Source organism: Trichomycterus rosablanca, chromosome 27, assembly GCF_030014385.1.
Source record: "Trichomycterus rosablanca isolate fTriRos1 chromosome 27, fTriRos1.hap1, whole genome shotgun sequence".
Lineage (NCBI taxonomy): Eukaryota > Metazoa > Chordata > Actinopteri > Siluriformes > Trichomycteridae > Trichomycterus > Trichomycterus rosablanca.
Genome location: NC_086014.1, coordinates 13,558,261 through 13,575,237, shown reverse-complemented (window position 1 = coordinate 13,575,237; position 16,977 = coordinate 13,558,261). Strand labels below are relative to the sequence as shown.

General features: G+C 43.7%; 1 protein-coding gene across 1 annotated transcript; it reads left to right on the top strand.

Moving 5' to 3' along the window:
- The first annotated feature begins 296 nt into the window (after positions 1–296).
- On the top strand, positions 297–15,777 carry tent4b (terminal nucleotidyltransferase 4B). The gene is made up of 12 exons (XM_062989774.1): positions 297–1,088; positions 7,637–7,760; positions 7,933–7,979; positions 9,500–9,620; positions 9,785–9,892; positions 10,496–10,624; positions 10,749–10,962; positions 11,055–11,181; positions 11,960–12,066; positions 12,164–12,360; positions 12,448–12,594; positions 13,999–15,777. The coding sequence occupies exons 1-12, from the start codon at positions 601–603 to the stop codon at positions 14,143–14,145; spliced, it is 1,956 nt and encodes a 651-aa protein (XP_062845844.1). The 5' UTR covers positions 297–600; the 3' UTR covers positions 14,146–15,777.
- Positions 15,778–16,977: the final 1,200 nt, after the last annotated feature.

Sequence of the window (16,977 nt, the reverse complement as noted above, 5' to 3'; positions counted from 1 at the left end):
ATATTTTTTAGAGTAAATAACTACACACTATGTGTGCAATATTTTCACTTGCAATATTTTCACTTAGTTGTATTTCTTTCTGTTTTTTTCCTGTCTTCATACTGCTGTAACAAGTTAATTTCCCTAAGGGGATCAATAAAATCTTATTTAATCTTATCTAAATTGTTAGTGAATGCAACTTTAAATGGCTCTTCGATGCGATTCACTTTTAACGCTTATCTAAAAGAGTCGATTCAATGAGCCGACTCGTTGACGAACGACACCGAGAGGTCAGATTCACTTGTACTCTCACACGCTCAGCTTCTAGAAGTTTTCACCGTTCACGCGAAGCGTTTTTTAACGTTTTTCTTTCGTTTACATTTCATATAGCAGAACGTTTTATTTTCCTAAATCGTTAATGGAACCGCACGGTAACGCCGGGATATTTTTGTAGCGACGGAAAAACGGCTACCGGGCAAAGTTCCCCAGCTAACAGGCTAGCTTGGTTTAGCTTAGCTAGCTCTCCTGCTCGGTCTCCGTGTCTCTCAGGCTAAGCGCGAGCGGCTAACGGTAACGTGCACTCGGCTGGCCGAACACGCCTTTGCTCTCGGGGGGCGTTTGATGGATCCTAGAATCGCCTGGTTCCAGCCAGAACAGCGCGGACCCGCCAACAGTCTGTGGATGCAAATTTGGGAGACGACACAGGGCCTCGGTAACCTCTACTTCCCCGGGAACGCTAGCAGTTACAGCCTGGCTCAGAGCGCACCGAGCCCCGACAGCGGGGCTCCCGAGAGCACAGGAGAGCCGAACGGTCGGGTCATGTCTGGAGACCTGCTCGCCCAACAGCGGGACTTCATTCCTCTGGAAAGCAACAATAACAACAACCAGAAGCAGCAGCAGCGGGGTGCGTTTGGTTGCCGGGGCGGCGCCGGAGGAGCTTCGGCGTGGAGAGGAGCGCAGGAGGCTCAGTGCAACAAGAGGAAACGCGAGAACAAGGCGAGCACCTTCGGCCTCAACAGCAGCCTCCTACTGAACGGATCCGGCTCGTCGGAGCACCGGTACGCCGGTACACCGTGGAAACGGAGGAACTACAGTGAGGGAGTCGTCGGGTAAGTCAAGAGTAGTTCTGACTGGCTTGGGTTGGGTTGACGTTGTGACCAGAATGTGAGGAATCAGGGGTGTGCGATTCAGTTTTCTCACGATATCTCGGTATCGATACTTAAACATTTACATTTTCAGCATTAAGCAGACGCTGTTTATCTAAAGCAAATGACAGTAGTGACAGTATACGGTCTAAGCAATCGATGGTTAAGATGTCTTTCTCAAGGGTCCAACAGTGACAACCTGAGAGTGGTGGGGCTTGAACCAACAACCTTTGCATCCTCACTTGTGCTGTCAACATCCAACACGTCCAAATGAGTCAAATTCCACTTAATGTCAATCAAGCACTTCTGACCCTCTTGATGTTACTTGGTATCAGTTTATTTATTTATTACTTTTTAGGAGGGCGGCACGGTGGCTCGGTGGGTAGCACTGTCGCCTCACAGCGAGAAGGTCCTGGTGGGCGGTCCGGGTGTTTTCTGTGTGTAGTTTGCATGTTCTCCCCGTTTCCGCGTGGGTTTCCTCCGGGTGCTCCGGTTTCCTCCCGCGGTCCAGAGACGTGCAAGTGAGGTGAATTGGAGACACTAAATTGTCCATATAACCTTGTGATCTAATGAACCTTGTGTAAGGACCTTGTGTTCCTGTCATGAAGTGTAAAACATGTCGTTAAAATCCTAATAAACAAACAAACATTCTTTTTTAGCATTCTAACGTCATGTTTTACACACTTTGGTTGCATTCATGACAGGACAGGTAGTTACTGGTTACACAAGATTCGTCAGTTCAAAGTCATGGACAATTTTGTATCTCTAATTCACCTCACTGCACGTCTTAGGACTGTGGGAGACAAACAATCCAACAAAAATAACCAAAAATTCAACGATAAACAATAATTCAGCCAACAGTGAAGTACGTACGTTTAAAGCTCCTAATGTTTATACACTCAGACTAATATTTAAATATAAGGCTTCTGACCACAGACTTCTGACCCGACATGTAAGATTACTCAGGACTAACTGAAGGTTGAGCTTTTAAGGCACATGGTTCAGTTCTTTCAGTGTCCCTTTATTTAGTGTCCAGAACTGAAGGTTGATATCGGGTTGTACTGTAGTGCAGCACATGGTTCATAAACAAATGACATTACCCAGTGCCTGACCCTTTAAAGTAAATAAGCTAGGTGAGCAAGGTGAACAACAATATGGCGGCCATGTAAACACTGCGCCGATGTTTTCCCTCATAAGCGTTCACTAGCTGCTAGTTTATTTGCCGAACTTGCGTCTACACAAGATCACAACATTTTCCCAACATATGAGTCTAACTTTTTAGTCGTATGTAAAGTGCGAAGTACTTTCAACCACTTTTATACACAATTATACATTCAGTGTGTGCGTTTCATATAATTTCATGTTTTAGCACCCCGGACAGGGCGCACTGCAGTGGCACACCCAGAACAGGACGCCATATCTATCTATCTATATGTATATACACGTATGTGACAGACGCCCTGCTGTGGATTGGCGTTCCTGTGTGCTGCAAAAAAAAAGAAGCAAAAATCATAACAAGCTCTCATGACAACTGTCTTAGCAGTGCATACCATATTTTATAGTGCATTGTTTTAGTTGTTTCTTTAAGGTAAAGTTTACACCCTTTAATAACTCATCATGACTCACACATGTCGTGAGAAACACACACAGATCAACACTAACAGTATCTCTTCTGAAGTGCCTATTTCTTATATCACATATGTTTTACAGTATTAGAATATGGACATGCTCTCAGCAGTACTACCTCCGTTCTAAGGTGGAGAGATGTGCAGTTGTGGTTCACAGGCAGTACAGTTCGTATCCTGGAAAATGGGATTCGTACGGGTGCGGCACTGGGTGGGTCCCTAAAGTGCGAACCTATTGCTCGTTCCTCTCCAGAAGCCCTGGAATGCATAACTGCTTGTACTCAGGAAGGGGTCAGTCAGGCTTTCGAAGAATTACCGTAGAGCAGCGGCTGTAGTCGAGCATTCCTTAGTGCTTACTCCTAACGCTTTAACCTTTACTGTAGTGCACTTGTTGACGACGGCTCGTTCTGTACTGTTCATGAGACTGAGATGTGAATTTAAACAGGTAAAACAGCTTAAATGTGAAAAACACGAGGCAGGTTGTTTTATGGATGAGTTTCTTGTTACGTCAGGTTGCATATACGCTTGTTTGTGCGCGTGTGTGTTGTGTATCTTATGTCCCCGGAGGCCGGCAGTGGAGAATTTTCCCCTTTATTAACTTTTAACAGCGCACGAAGTTAAAAGCAGCCGTCCAGAAACCTGGTACCCAGACTCGTAATTCCTCTCTCGGTGATGTCACTCAGCAGCTGTCCAATCAGACACCACAGAACGAGGGGGTTCCAGATATGACGTCCAGCTTTCCGAGGAAAATAAAACACTAGAGGAAGCCCGTTGAGCAGACACGCCGTGCTTTTTTTTGTGGCTCGTGTCCATTGGAGAAGGACGCACGTGCTCGGAGAGGGGAAAGATGAAAAGCGCACGCCTTGGCGTCCACATCGTCTCCGGGATCCCCAATTAGTTTGGCGCTCAGGAGGTCTCGGGTTCCTCTGACGCTTCACAGACCAGCAGCTTCAAATGTGAACTCTTACGGTGCTAAGTTGCAGCACAAAGACCCTCATTAGTCTCACAACATACATATTTTGACTAGACTAGTTTTTATATTCAATTCGCCCATATCAAAACACTAACTGAACAAGTACGTGCAAGTCAACACTGTCTGTATTTGCTGTATTTTTGATAAGTGTTGTCTCTACAAATGGAGTGTTTCTGGCTCTGTCCTAAATCTTTGGCACAAGCTAACAAAGTGGACAACGAAGCACGTTCGTCCTGTCTACGTCTCATTTCTGTTATGAAGTCCACACCTGTGTGTTTTCCCTGCCAAGGACACAAGCTGCCAAAATGCTCGTGTACACAAGTCCCTGAAGTCTGCATTAAAGAATGTACAGTCACCGCTGCAGTGCTATTATCCCGTAGGGCTGTTCTTGCATTAGTCACCGTCATGAATAAACGAAGCTTTGACGACGCTCAGCATGTGAATGTTTTTCTCTCCTGATTCACCTGTGTGAATAATCCGTTCCTGACTATCAGCTCTCAGCCTCTCCTCTCATGCCTAGTTGAAACAGGGTGGTGCATGGGTAATTTCTCTCCTTTACAAAAGCTTATTTTTGACAGACTTAGTCAGAAGTAAGAAGCATGTACGCTTTATGGCTAAAAGTATCTGGACACCTCCCTGACCTGTCGGACGTCCTATTTCATAAACAAGTGGTATTAAAATAGAGTGATGTCTATGTGATCTTTTTAGCTAGAACAACAGCCTCTCATTTGACAAGTATGCCTGTGGGAATTTGTGCCTGTTCAGTGAAAATAGCATTCGTATGGCTGGGCAGTGATGCTGGTCAGTTCATTCAGAAGCTGTTCAGTGGTTCAGCACACTGGTACAGTCATGCTGGAATAGGAAAAGGCCTTCCCTAAACTGTTGCTGCAAGGTTGGAAGCAATTTATTACTAGGGATGTAACGATTCACCACAATACAGTTAATAACCCATTCAAAAATTCCCCGATTCAAATCAATCCGACATGTAAATGTAAAATGAACCGATATTCACTTTAAACAGCAGAGGGCGCTGTCGCCTTTCACCTCGCCTTGTCGACGTCACTGGCACTATATGCCTGGTTGCCAGATTCGGGGGTTTTCAGCCAAATTGGGCTTAATTCAAAATTGTTTTGCATAGTTTGTACCTACCTCAGAAATAAAAGGGGATTCATTATTTAGATAAATAAAAGATAAGCACGAATACAGTATTTTATTTTATTTTTTTAAGAGAAATAATTAAAGGAAACTTTGTCATCATTTGTCTTCAATTTCAGTTTAAAAAAATCGGGGGGGAAAATCGTATCGTACACTCAGTGTGTCGTTACATCCCTATTTATTACACCTGTCAGTAACACGTTAATTGTCCCAATACTTTTGTCCATATAGTGCAAGTCGTAGCAGTAGTTTAATTTTCCCGCTTCTCTCTTTTGTTTTACCTTTTTTACCTTAATTGGTCGTCAAATGAAGCAAAACAATAAACGAAATGGGTTCGCTGATCACTGATTTCCTTTTACGCCTGAACCTGTTTTATTTATTTAATAAATTCATACGTAAGCTGTGCTCTGCTGGGAACATTAATAACTAGAACCTTTATTCAGGTTGATTAAATGCTCGGCAGAGACACTTAGAAAGAAGCCTGGACTAGAGATCTGTGCTAGTGATCTGTTTTCCCCGGAACGTTTGGCGTCTGTTCTGAACAGGGTCAGTATCTGTCTCTGCGGGTTTTGCTTCACGGTGAGTTCTGTGTTTAGATTATATCTCTGGAATCGTGCGGTACATATTCAACCGATTATCTCCATGATCTGTGTAATGCTTGTGCCTCGTGTACGCGTGTGTATCTTTAAATCTGTCCTATATTTGTTTTTTTCTGTGTTCCGTCTCTTTCCAGTGTTACAGTTTTACAGTAGAAGAAATCCAGACTAGTTATTTTGTGTTCTGGCTGTCTGTCTGTCTGTCTGTCTCACATGTTTGTGTAACTGCGACGGCACCGATTGGTCGCTGCAGACGTGAACTCCCTCTGCTCTCGTGTGACCGGGGTGGCTGAGAGGCAGTTCTGAGGAAATGAAAGTCAATCTCATCAGACAGTGTTCTGCCGAAATGAAACCGAAATGTGACATTCAGTGTGAGGCTGTAAATCATCTCTGCTGTACAGGCCTTAAACATAGTTTGGTTATAATACTTAAAACTTGTGTTTCCACATGGCTGCAGTAAATACTCAGTCGTATGGAAAGCATTTAATACCTTCATACTCATTTTAAATTACAAAATCATTTTGAACACGCCCACGGTATTATTGTTTTGCTTACAGCAACTACTTCGCACCCTTTTTATTTATTTATTAGGATTTTAACGTCATGCTTTACACACTTTGGTGACATTCATGACAGGACAGGTAGTTACTGCTTACACAAGATTCATCGGTTCAAGTTTTTAATGTCATGGACAGTTTTGTATCTCCAATTCACCTCACTTGCACGTCTTTGTACTGTGGGAGGAACCCGGAGCTCCCGGAGGAAACCCACACAGACACCGGGAGAACATGCCAACACCACACAGAAAGGACTCGGACGGCTCCACCTGGGAATCGAACCCAGGACCTTCTTGCTGTGACGTGACGGTGCTACCCACGAGCCACCGTGCCGCCCGACACGTCCTTATTAAATCAGTGATTTAATCAATTCTTATTAATGAACAGGCGAAGCTACTGAGCCATAACAAACACTTCAAACATCCCTGTTAGTACAGTTGGTTTGGGAAAAATTCATGGCTCCACAAGAGAGAAGCCAGCGGCACCTCAAAAGGCTTACCGGATGACCTAAAAACAGCAAGAACAACAGTTACATATCGACGATCTCGTGTTTGTACAGCCCGCACGGATGTGGATGTCTCCTCGGCCCTGTGGAGATATCGCTAAGGCATCGTGTCCGTCACCTCATTATCAGATAGCTTCTCATAACCGATGACCTTAGAGTACCGCATTCACTACACGATCCCGATGTCAGTAGGATCAGTGCGCTCAGTTTCAGTGTTCTCCAGTAGGAAATAAAAAGGATCCGTTTACTGTCCAGTTAGTCGCTGACCGTGTCATTTCTGTGGTGGAATTCAGCCTGCGGGTTTGGAATAGCCTTTGCATTCTGGGAAGTTAAGGCTATTCCTGTCCTTGTGAGAGAGTTAGGAACGGCACGGTTCTACACACGTCTAGCTGCTGGTGCTTTTTAGCGGTGTGAAGAAGGAGCACGTGTGACCACCTGACGTGCTGGCAGAGGAAACGATTGGAAAATAAACTGTAAATCTGTCTGTAAATACAGTAAATGACATGCAGAATATAACCAGGTGATTAGTGTTGAAAAATCAAACGTGTGTAAAGAAGCACAACACCGATGTGTGACCGCGCACACACACACAACGTAATGGTACAGGAACAGCCCACACCCCTCTAAAACAGAAGGTAATACCCTAGTACTTGGTCTTTCCTTTGCTTGGGAAGTCGATTTGCCAGTCAAAACGAAGCCCTCATCTTGGAAACACATTTAGTTGCAGGACTAAGAAAGCATCTGTCTGGTAACGAGTTCTAAGGGTTAATCGCTCATCTTCTCTACTGGCTTAGTTTGCATTACCTGACAGGGTGTGTTCAATATCCAGTTTCACCCCCTCTCCCCTTAAAGCCACATATTTACACATATTTAGTAATGCGTTTATATTACAGACTTTACTATACATGGGACAGATAACCTAGCAGGCACTGTTGGCCCCTTGAGCAAGGTCCTTATCCCTCTCGGTTTAAGGGGCACAGTACGATGGCTGACCCTGCGCTTGGACCCTAGTTTTCAAAACGAGTTGGGATATGCGACAAAAAAAGCGTTCTGTTCTATCGTACTGTTTTGTTTACACCTCTGTCAACTCTCTTCCTTTAGACTGCACGAGGAAATCAAAGACTTCTATGAGTACATGTCTCCTCGACCAGAGGAAGAGCGAATGAGGCTGGAGGTCGTCGACAGGATCCAGAGAGTCATCAAGGATCTTTGGCCCAGTGCAGACGTACGTCTCCATTTCTCTCTCACATGCACACGTATACAGAAATATACATTAAAGAATCGGTTTTATAGAATTAGTCTCATCTTAAAGTGAAACTCACGTCTATTTATTCCCTTATTAAATACAATTTCTAGGAGATGTGTTCTCAAAACTCTCTCGATGTTGTTTTTAACAGGTCCAAGTGTTTGGCAGTTTTAGTACCGGCCTGTATTTGCCCACAAGGTAAGCTTCCCCCCCCCTCCTCTCCCAATCTTCTCTTTTGATCATTTGTTCTTTTGGCTAGACCATACGCAAACATTAAAATGCAAGGTCGTATCTTATCTTAAAAAGTTTCCTGGCTAGATGTTTGACTCTTGGCATTCTGACCAATAAAAGTAGTGCAGTGTGGTAGGCTCAGGTAAATTCTAGGTGCAGGTAAACTCCGATTAGGTCGTTTTTTGTTGCTTGCTTTGTGAAATCCTGCTTTGCATCACAGTCACAGTGGACTGCAGCTTCACCATCATTACCAAATATTGATTAGTGAGATAATTCAGCCACTTGTGGCAAGAAACAGGTCTCAGTGGTTTTGCTTTTTAATAAAAATAAGACAGTTTTTGCCCCGTATGTGTAATTATGTCAGATATTTAGCCTTTAGAAGGGATCTTGGAGGACGCTCGTCTTTGCTGTCCCATTAATGTGGCAGAAATGCTGACCCATTGTTTCCTATGAAGCGAGGCGGTGCCGGTTACCTCGCCACCGCGCTACCTTGAGCACTTTCACCACTTTGACGCTCGCTTTTTACGGCTTGTCACTGAGCTCAAAGTCGAGCCTGATTAAACCCCGACTGAGTTTGCTGCTGAGCTTTTCAAAGCGCCGCCATCGAGACCTTGTTTAGATGACGTAGACAGAGCAAAGCACGTGCAAAAGTCTCCTGTAGAGAAGTCTTTAAATCAAACCTGGTAACTAGTGAACTGTGTTAAAGTGATAAAACTGGGTTTGCATCAAAGTTCAGAGATCATAGATTGTAATCTCATGTTTACTAACCCTGGAATTGCTTGCTGTGGCTTCGTAGCTCATTAATAAGATTTTATTTGCCTTGAAGCTGAAGTTTCATTAAGCCGCTTTATTCGTTTGATGAGTTTTTATCCTCTCACGTCTTTAAATGACGATGCTGCAGGACGTTCCTGCTTTACACTAAATTATATTTCATACAAAACTGCATGTGAATAAACAGCGTGTCAAACTCAAGGCCCTTACAGCATTTTAAGGGGCCCGCGAGGGCTTTAAATGCTTATGATGGTCTTAAAATACATTGTAAAGTCATACATGAACTACATCTTCCACAATGCATGCCAATTTTGTGACCCTTGAAGTGACAGCATCCTGCATCCCGCCACTGGGTGGCAGTGTTTCCACATCAGTGTGTGATTAAGGCGGTTTTCCAACAAGTGGAGTTGAGAAATATCTACAAATATTCCTAGATGGGAAAGTGAATACTAGTTTTGGTACGTCTTTTGTGTTATGAGGCTGTGTCGGTGTTAAAGGAGTACAATATAGATCTGGCATTTTCACACCAAACACAGAGCTAAGTATGCCTAATTTAGCCTCCAGGAAATTAATAGGCAAGAATTAATAGGCAGACTGTATCGTAGCAGGATATGTTACAAACTGCATTACGGTTGAGGGCAACCATAATGCCGATGTGGCCCTCGGTGAAAATGAGTTTGACACCCCTGGTGCACACTGCTGTGTGTTTATTTCAGTGATATCGACCTGGTAGTATTTGGAAACTGGGAGACTCTACCGTTGTGGACACTGGAGGAGGCGCTGCGCAAGAGGAACGTAGCAGACGAGAACTCGATCAAAGTGCTGGACAAAGCAACGGTAATTTGTGTGTGTGTGTGTGTGTGTGTGTTGATGCATGCTCAATAATGCAGATCCACAAAGTTGAATCGGTTCATCTGGACGCAAAGTTTGGTGTGGAGATACGTTACATCACTCATCCATCACACATCCATCTAAATCTGTCTGTGTGTGTGTCCACGCAGGTCCCCATTATCAAACTGACCGACACTCTCACCGAGGTCAAAGTGGACATCAGTTTTAACGTACACAGCGGAGTGAAGGCTGCCAATCTCATCAAAGACTTCAAAAGGGTGAGTGTCACCACACACTGTCTAACCCTAGATTCACCATCATGAGCACGATTCTGCTCTCTAGTGGCTGCCTGATATGCAGAAGAGAACTTAAGAGCTTATAACTGGACAGTGCATTAAGAGGAGCCAGTTGAGATTAAGTATGCCTCCTGAACGCCAGGTACGGTCGACTGGGAGTAGGGGGGCAGAAAAGGATTATTTCTCCTGGCTGGCTGGTCTGGTCTGGTCTGGGGGGTTCTTCTTTTGCCGTGTTGCCATTGTGGCCCTGGAATGAATTTTCGGTAAAGCTGATGGATGGTTGTTTTATTCTACTATTAAAGCTTTTTTTATTGGTTCTATTCTATTGGCCTTTTTGCTGCAGATCCAGTAGCTCTATAGAAAAGGCTAAAAAAATTCTAATTCTTCCTGCCGTAAATATAATCACTGTGTAAGCGCGGCATAAAACATCTAAATATATAAGTATATATAAATATTAATGAAAAAGATGCTAACAAAACAATACTGAAGAGTTTTTCTTCTGTTTAATAATGTATGTGACTGTTAGATAATTATATCTTAGTCAATCTTTAACATGTTTGACTCGTTATCATGTCTGTGTTTCAGAAATACCCAGTCCTGCCGTACCTGGTGCTGGTATTGAAACAGTTTCTGCTGCAGAGAGAGCTGAACGAGGTCTTTACTGGAGGGATCGGATCATACAGCCTGTTTCTGATGGCTGTCAGCTTCCTACAGGTATAAAAACACACACACACACACACACACACACAAACCAACACTAAGTTCCAGACAGAACTTTCATTTTAGAGTAGATTAAAAGACATGATCGTGGTTATAAAAGGGCGGGTTGTGTGTTTAGTTGCACTACAGAGAAGATGCGTGCAGTCCCAACTCCAACATCGGTGTCCTGCTCATCGAGTTCTTCGAGCTGTACGGGCGAAACTTTAACTACTTGAAGACCGGCATCCGAATTAAAGACGGCGGCTCGTACGTGGCCAAAGACGAGGTGCTGAAAGGCATGCTGGATGGCTACAGGCCGTCTATGCTGTACATTGAGGATCCTCTGCAGCCTGGTACAAGCACACGGTATTTAAACAGCTGGAATGTCCGTCTCATGTTGGTCGGCACCGCTGACGTAGCTTCGTGTTTGTCGTGATGGCTGTAGGTAACGACGTCGGTAGGAGTTCGTACGGCGCCATGCAGGTGAAGCAGGCCTTCGATTACGCCTTTATCATCCTGAGCCACGCTGTCTCTCCCATCGCCCGCTTCTACCCCAACAACAAATCTGAGAGGTGAGCGCACACATTTGCATTCGCAGTTTAACAGCGCCTTCAAAAAGTGTCTATACTGTAGTATTTTCTTTTTCAATTTCTCAGCCGGTTCCTAGACCCTTAAGCTAACCTACCAAATCAACCCATTGTGTGAACCTCAGCTGGGCGCCCCCTAGCGGGCACAATTGGCAATACCTGCAGCAGACAAAAATTGGCCATTAAAGTCGTGTTAGTAGCCCCGAGGCGCCTGTACAGAAGTGGAGGAGCATGGAGATCAGTGTGTGGCTCTCCTTGCACGAGTACAGGCCTCAAATGCAGATTTACTCAAAGTTTGGGCAAATAAGAAGGAATTGGTGGGCTGTGCATGCATCGGAGGCGGTGGACGATGAATTCACTACACTAAAATTGGGAGAAAAGGGGAGAAAACACATATATAACTATAAATACAGCAAACAATGTGGACCAGAATCAGGAATGCCCCCCCACATGTGGAAGGAGCTTGGTGGGTCAAAATCAACCTCGGATTTCTTTCAGTTAATAAAAACAGGTACTAACGAAGTTCTTTGGTGAAAGCAAACTACTGTAAAGCAAACTTTTAAAAAGCATAGGATACCTGTACTATTTTTTTAATCCTATTTTGTTTCAATCAATTCTTAAATGCCTTTGGCCAGTTTTAAAGACCGACTGGCACACACATACACACACACACACACACACACGGTGAATAAGGGGTGAATACTTTTATAAGGCACTGTAAATCAATAAAATAAACACTGTATTTGTCTTTCTTTCCCATCAGTATTCTGGGCCGAATAATTCGTGTCACTCAGGAGGTAGTGGAATATCGAGACTGGATCAGCGAGCACTGGGGCGGGAAGAACAAAAGCGACACTGCACTCTGTAACGGTACGAACTGATTCTCTTATAACTAATAAAGTCAAATGAGCAGTTTTTGTGTTAGTCTTGATCTCAAGCTCTTTCAATGTTCTCCGCGCCCGTACAGGAAATGACGTGACTCTCCTGGTGGAGCCCCAGGAGCTCGACGAGTGTAACAACAACATGTCCGACGACATCGTGGTCCTTCCTCCAGCGTCGCGGAGTAAAGCGTCCTCCAACTCGTCCTCTCCGCTTCCCTCCTCGCCGTCATCGCCGTCTTTATCCCTGTCGCCGTGTCCTTCCTCCACGGCGTCCAGCGATGCGGTAAGTACACGGCGGTGCGGCAACGCATGCGCTACCGGTCGGCCGATAGAGTCTCTTATGGTCTGTCGTGTGATTGCTGACGTTCAGGATTCCGATGGGACGCCGTGTAAGACGATAAGACAGCAGCCCGGACCCCGCGGCCCCGGCGTTCACAGAGACAACTCCGAGAGGACCGGTCACAGGACGCAGTGTCACTCTATGAACACGCCCACCTCCAGTCACAAAGGCAACAAGGTAAGCACGAGGGCAGATGAACAACACCACTCGACTCTACAAAGAATGTAGGATTTTTAAAGCTAATATAGTACCTGTAATTAGGCTAATATATAATACAGAAGAACCTTGATTTAACGGACCGAAGAAAGGGGGGAGCACTGGTCCCGTAAAATGCGATTGTCCGAAACAGTGAGGTTTTTTCCAGGGGGTGCAAAAATATATGAAAATACAGCACTAAGATCCACAACACTTAATGTCACTGCATACTGCTTCAGTTTTTTATATATCCATGTATATCACTCACTGTTTGTTTCTTCACAACGTATTCCTCACACACACAAGCCACAGAGACACTAGTATCACTCGGCTAGTGGACAATTACTGAACTACTGGTCTTGGTTCTCTTCTTGCGGGAATTTTAAACAATCAGACCGGACATTCAGTTTTCCAGATTACAGATTCTTGTCTGTTAAATTCGAAATCGGTTAAATGGAGGTCCGGTAAATCTCGGTTTCTCTGTAATACATAATAAAGTTCATAAGTTTAGAGATTGTAATCTTAAGCATTTAAAACGTTATGGGGCCATTCAGGTGGCGCAGCGGTAAAAACACATGCTGGAACCAGAGCTGGGATCTCGAATACATCGTATCGAACCTCGGCTCTGCCTGCCGGCTAAGGCTGAGCGGCCACATGAACAACGATTGGCCTGTTGTTCAGATATGGGCGGGTTTAAGCCGGATGGGGTCTCTCTCTCATGACTGGTGCAATTACGACCTCTGCTGGCTGATTGATGGCGCCTGAACAGAGATGAGAAAAGAGTGCTGTCAGGGTGTGTCTCTCCGTACACAACGCTGAGCTGCACTGCACTCGTCAAAGTGTAGGTGATAAGATGCATACGGCATGCTGCCCACGTGTTGGAGGGGGCGTGGGGTTAGCTTCGTTCTCCTCAATCAGAGCGGGGATCGGCATTGGTGGAGAGGAAGCGTGATGCAATTGGGCAATTGGACACGGGTTTTTTTTTTTAAACAACATTATATGGGGCAATAGGGGGTAAAATAAGCTAGCCCACTACCACTCAGATCCAGGGTTCTGCAACACATGTCATTCCAGCATTGGCACTGGGAGGTGCACTGGTCACCTGGATAAAATAAGGAAGGATGTATCAGGAAGGGTGTCCAGTGATATAATATTATTACTGTTTCCTCCTGGATTTTAGGGTCGCCAAAGTGGATGTAAGCGTGTACGTATAAGCGTGTACGTATAAGCGTGTACGTATAAGCGTGTACATAAATGTGAACAAATTTGACATTTTGTCTACCGAGATCTAAACAGGGTCTTAAATAGTAACATGTGAATTAAAATGTGCGGAGGTTGCAGGATTGTTTCTGCAGGAACTAACTGTGGAACCACTTCCTTCTGCAGGGCCGACAGTTTCGACCGAGCAAAAACTCTCAAGTCCAGCAAAACGTCTCCAACGGCAAGAGCCACCAAAGCAAGGCCCACCTCCACGCCGCCGGCAAGAGGAGGAAAAACCAGCGCGAGGCAGCACAGGAGGAGTTGTACAGATAGGGCGCGGTCCTCTCTTCCAGACTCTTATGTGCTCCGTCTTTGCTTTCAGTAGGGGGCGCTGCCGGTGTTTATCTGCCCTCTTTACCTTCACACAGACGTCTGGAATTTTTTAACCTTCGGTAAAAGGAAGCGACTGATGCAAATAAGACGTCCAGGGCTCTAAATCATGTGACGATTGTTTTTCTCTTCCACACTGGCTTTTTACTTCCTCTGCTTCCTGCGCTGGAGTCGTGGACGGGACGCGCACCACAGCGGCCGTACGAGTGGCGGAAGTGTGGAGGACCAAAGACTTATGAAGAGAGTGAGACTCGGTGGAGCAATACTGGACTAATAATAAAAAAATATATATAAAAGACTGAAATGTAAACAAAAAAAGGTTATATTAATATTAATGATTTTTTAAATGATAAAAATACAATCTGTGGAATATTCAGGCCAGGAATAATGCATGAAGGTTTCTGTTTTTGGGTGAAGGTAGAAGTCCTCTGTCATTTGTGCTGATTTAAATGGATTTGTACTTAAAAACAAAAAGAAAACAAAGCAAAAAAAAAAAGATCACAAACCTGCAAATAAGATGAAAAAAAAATCAAAAAAACATAAAACAGCCTCTAAAACAGAAACTTTGTTAAGAATTTTTTACAGAATCAGAATTTTGATTGTAAACGGTGACACAGAATTCACAACATCAACTTGGAATTTAACTCAGTATGATTTGCCACTCATCAGCATTGTGTGTGTGTGTGTGTGTGTGTGTGTGTGTGTGTGTGTGTCTGGTGTATATGGTGATTTATACAAAAATGTGTGTTTGTAAGGGTGTGTGTGTGTGTGTGTGTTGTTAGTAATTGTCCAGGTTTTACACACACGAACACACCACACAGATTCAGTGCTCAGATTTAATTTGCTGGTTATTAACATAATAGTCTTGACTTCATTTGATCACAGTAATTAGATATAAATAAATCCCCCCTAAAAAAGAACATTTGATCGTATTTATCTGACTCTATTTTCATGAAATACCAAGCCTGAAATGGAACAAGCTTATTTATGTTTGTGAAAGACGTGTGTGAAAGCTTTATGCAGTGTAGACGTGGATCTGTGGGCAGATTGGAATGATAGGAGTTGCTCTGTCTGTAAAGTCTCAGATTTTTTCCCCTTTTTTTCTTTTTTGAATATTGGGACCATTTTAAAGAGCAAATATTTCCATCTGTGAATTGAGTACCTAATTAAAACATATACATATATTATATATAATTATATATTTTTTTAATTATGTTTTTCTTCCAGTCTGTGATTGAATTTGTGCTCGTCCTTCTGTCGCTGCAGTTCATCAGTTGACCAGCAGGCGGCGGAATCGTCCCATTTATTTTTGCAGAAATTGACATGCGCTCTAAGTATGATTTTAATGTGCTAATCTGCCCACAATCTGTTCTGTTTTGACATGGCATTGTCACCCATGGGCAAAGTAGAAGTTTGGTAGTAAAGGAAACACGTTTAGACCTTTTAAAGCCGATACAGAGAGAGCAAGAGACATTTGAAATGTGTACACACTAATGCCAGGGCTCATGACCTCGTGGTTTTCAACTGTATTTACCATTATCCAGGCAATAAAACAGCACAATATACAAAGAACAACTGTGATATGTTTATTTTGTGTGCTTATTCATACTACCAACCTCTATTTGAATGGCATGTATTTTTTAGAATGATGTAGATATAAGCTTTATTTGTCATATATACATATACAGGTGTACAGTACAATGAAATTCTTTCTTCGCATATCTTAGCTTGTTTGGAAGCTGGGGTCAGAGCGCAGGGTCGGCCATCATACGGCAACCCTGGAGCAGACAGGGTTAAGGGCCTTGCTCAAGGACCCAACAGTGGATGCATAGCAGAGCCTGGATTTGAACCGCCAATCTTCCGGCTAATAGCCCAAAGCTCTACCCACAAGGCTACCACTGTAATCATGTAATGATTACCTACCTCATAGAATCTGGATGGCAATGATTGTGTGTGTGTGTGTGTGTGTGTGTGTGTGTGTGTGTGTGTGTGTGTGTGTGTGTGTGTGTGTGTGTGTGTGTGTGTGTGTGTGTGTGTGTGTTGGGTACTAATTTATAGTGTTTTAAATCAACGCTTGTTTTCTCCTAACATTGAAAGTTCCAGCTTCCTTGTTTTGTACATTTAAACAACTGTTTCCTTCAGTAGGCCATTGGATACGTCTCGGGTTCTTCCCACAGCATAATGAAGCAATTTTGGCTCATTTCTGTTTATTAAAGTTTGGCCAGGTTAATTAGGGTGCGGTGGGGTCTCGTCACAAATGCTTCACCTGACACCAATGTGTGTATGTCACTGTGCTTGGGCTTATAGTCCTGCTGCACTTCCTTCCATGTTCAGGCTTTATGTCAAATTAGTGCAGATTATGTCCAAGATCTCTCTGTAGTGTGCACCACATATTTTACCAATTAATCCATGCCAGGGGTTCGGCTATCCCCCTTATTTCTTTGTGGCATGAATTCTTCAAGATGTTGGATGGAGTCCATTAAGATAGTGGTCCTAGTTGACGTGATTGCATAAATATTTGCTGCAGATTCGTCCACTGCTACATGCCAAAGGTTTATTATATTCCGATTCTGTGATCGGCGAGGACATCGAAGTACACCTAAACTGTTAATGGAGCTCAATTTGTGCCAAAAATATCAGCCAATTTTTACTCATTTTATTTTTACCACCTGCTCATGTCATTTTAAATAATTGTCTTATACAGCTGTATTGTAAAACAGTGTTTTTAATGGTTATCAAGACAGTAGCACTTTATACCGTTACACTCCTACAGTG

Excerpts from the sequence above, each read along its gene's own strand:
- tent4b (XM_062989774.1), top strand. The coding sequence starts at position 601 with ATGGATCCTAGAATCGCCTGGTTCCAGCCAGAACAGCGCGGACCCGCC. Across the intron at positions 9,621-9,784 it reads AAGTGCTGGACAAAGCAACG|GTCCCCATTATCAAACTGAC; the intron begins GTAATTTGTGTG and ends GTGTCCACGCAG. Across the intron at positions 11,182-11,959 it reads CCCAACAACAAATCTGAGAG|TATTCTGGGCCGAATAATTC; the intron begins GTGAGCGCACAC and ends CTTTCCCATCAG.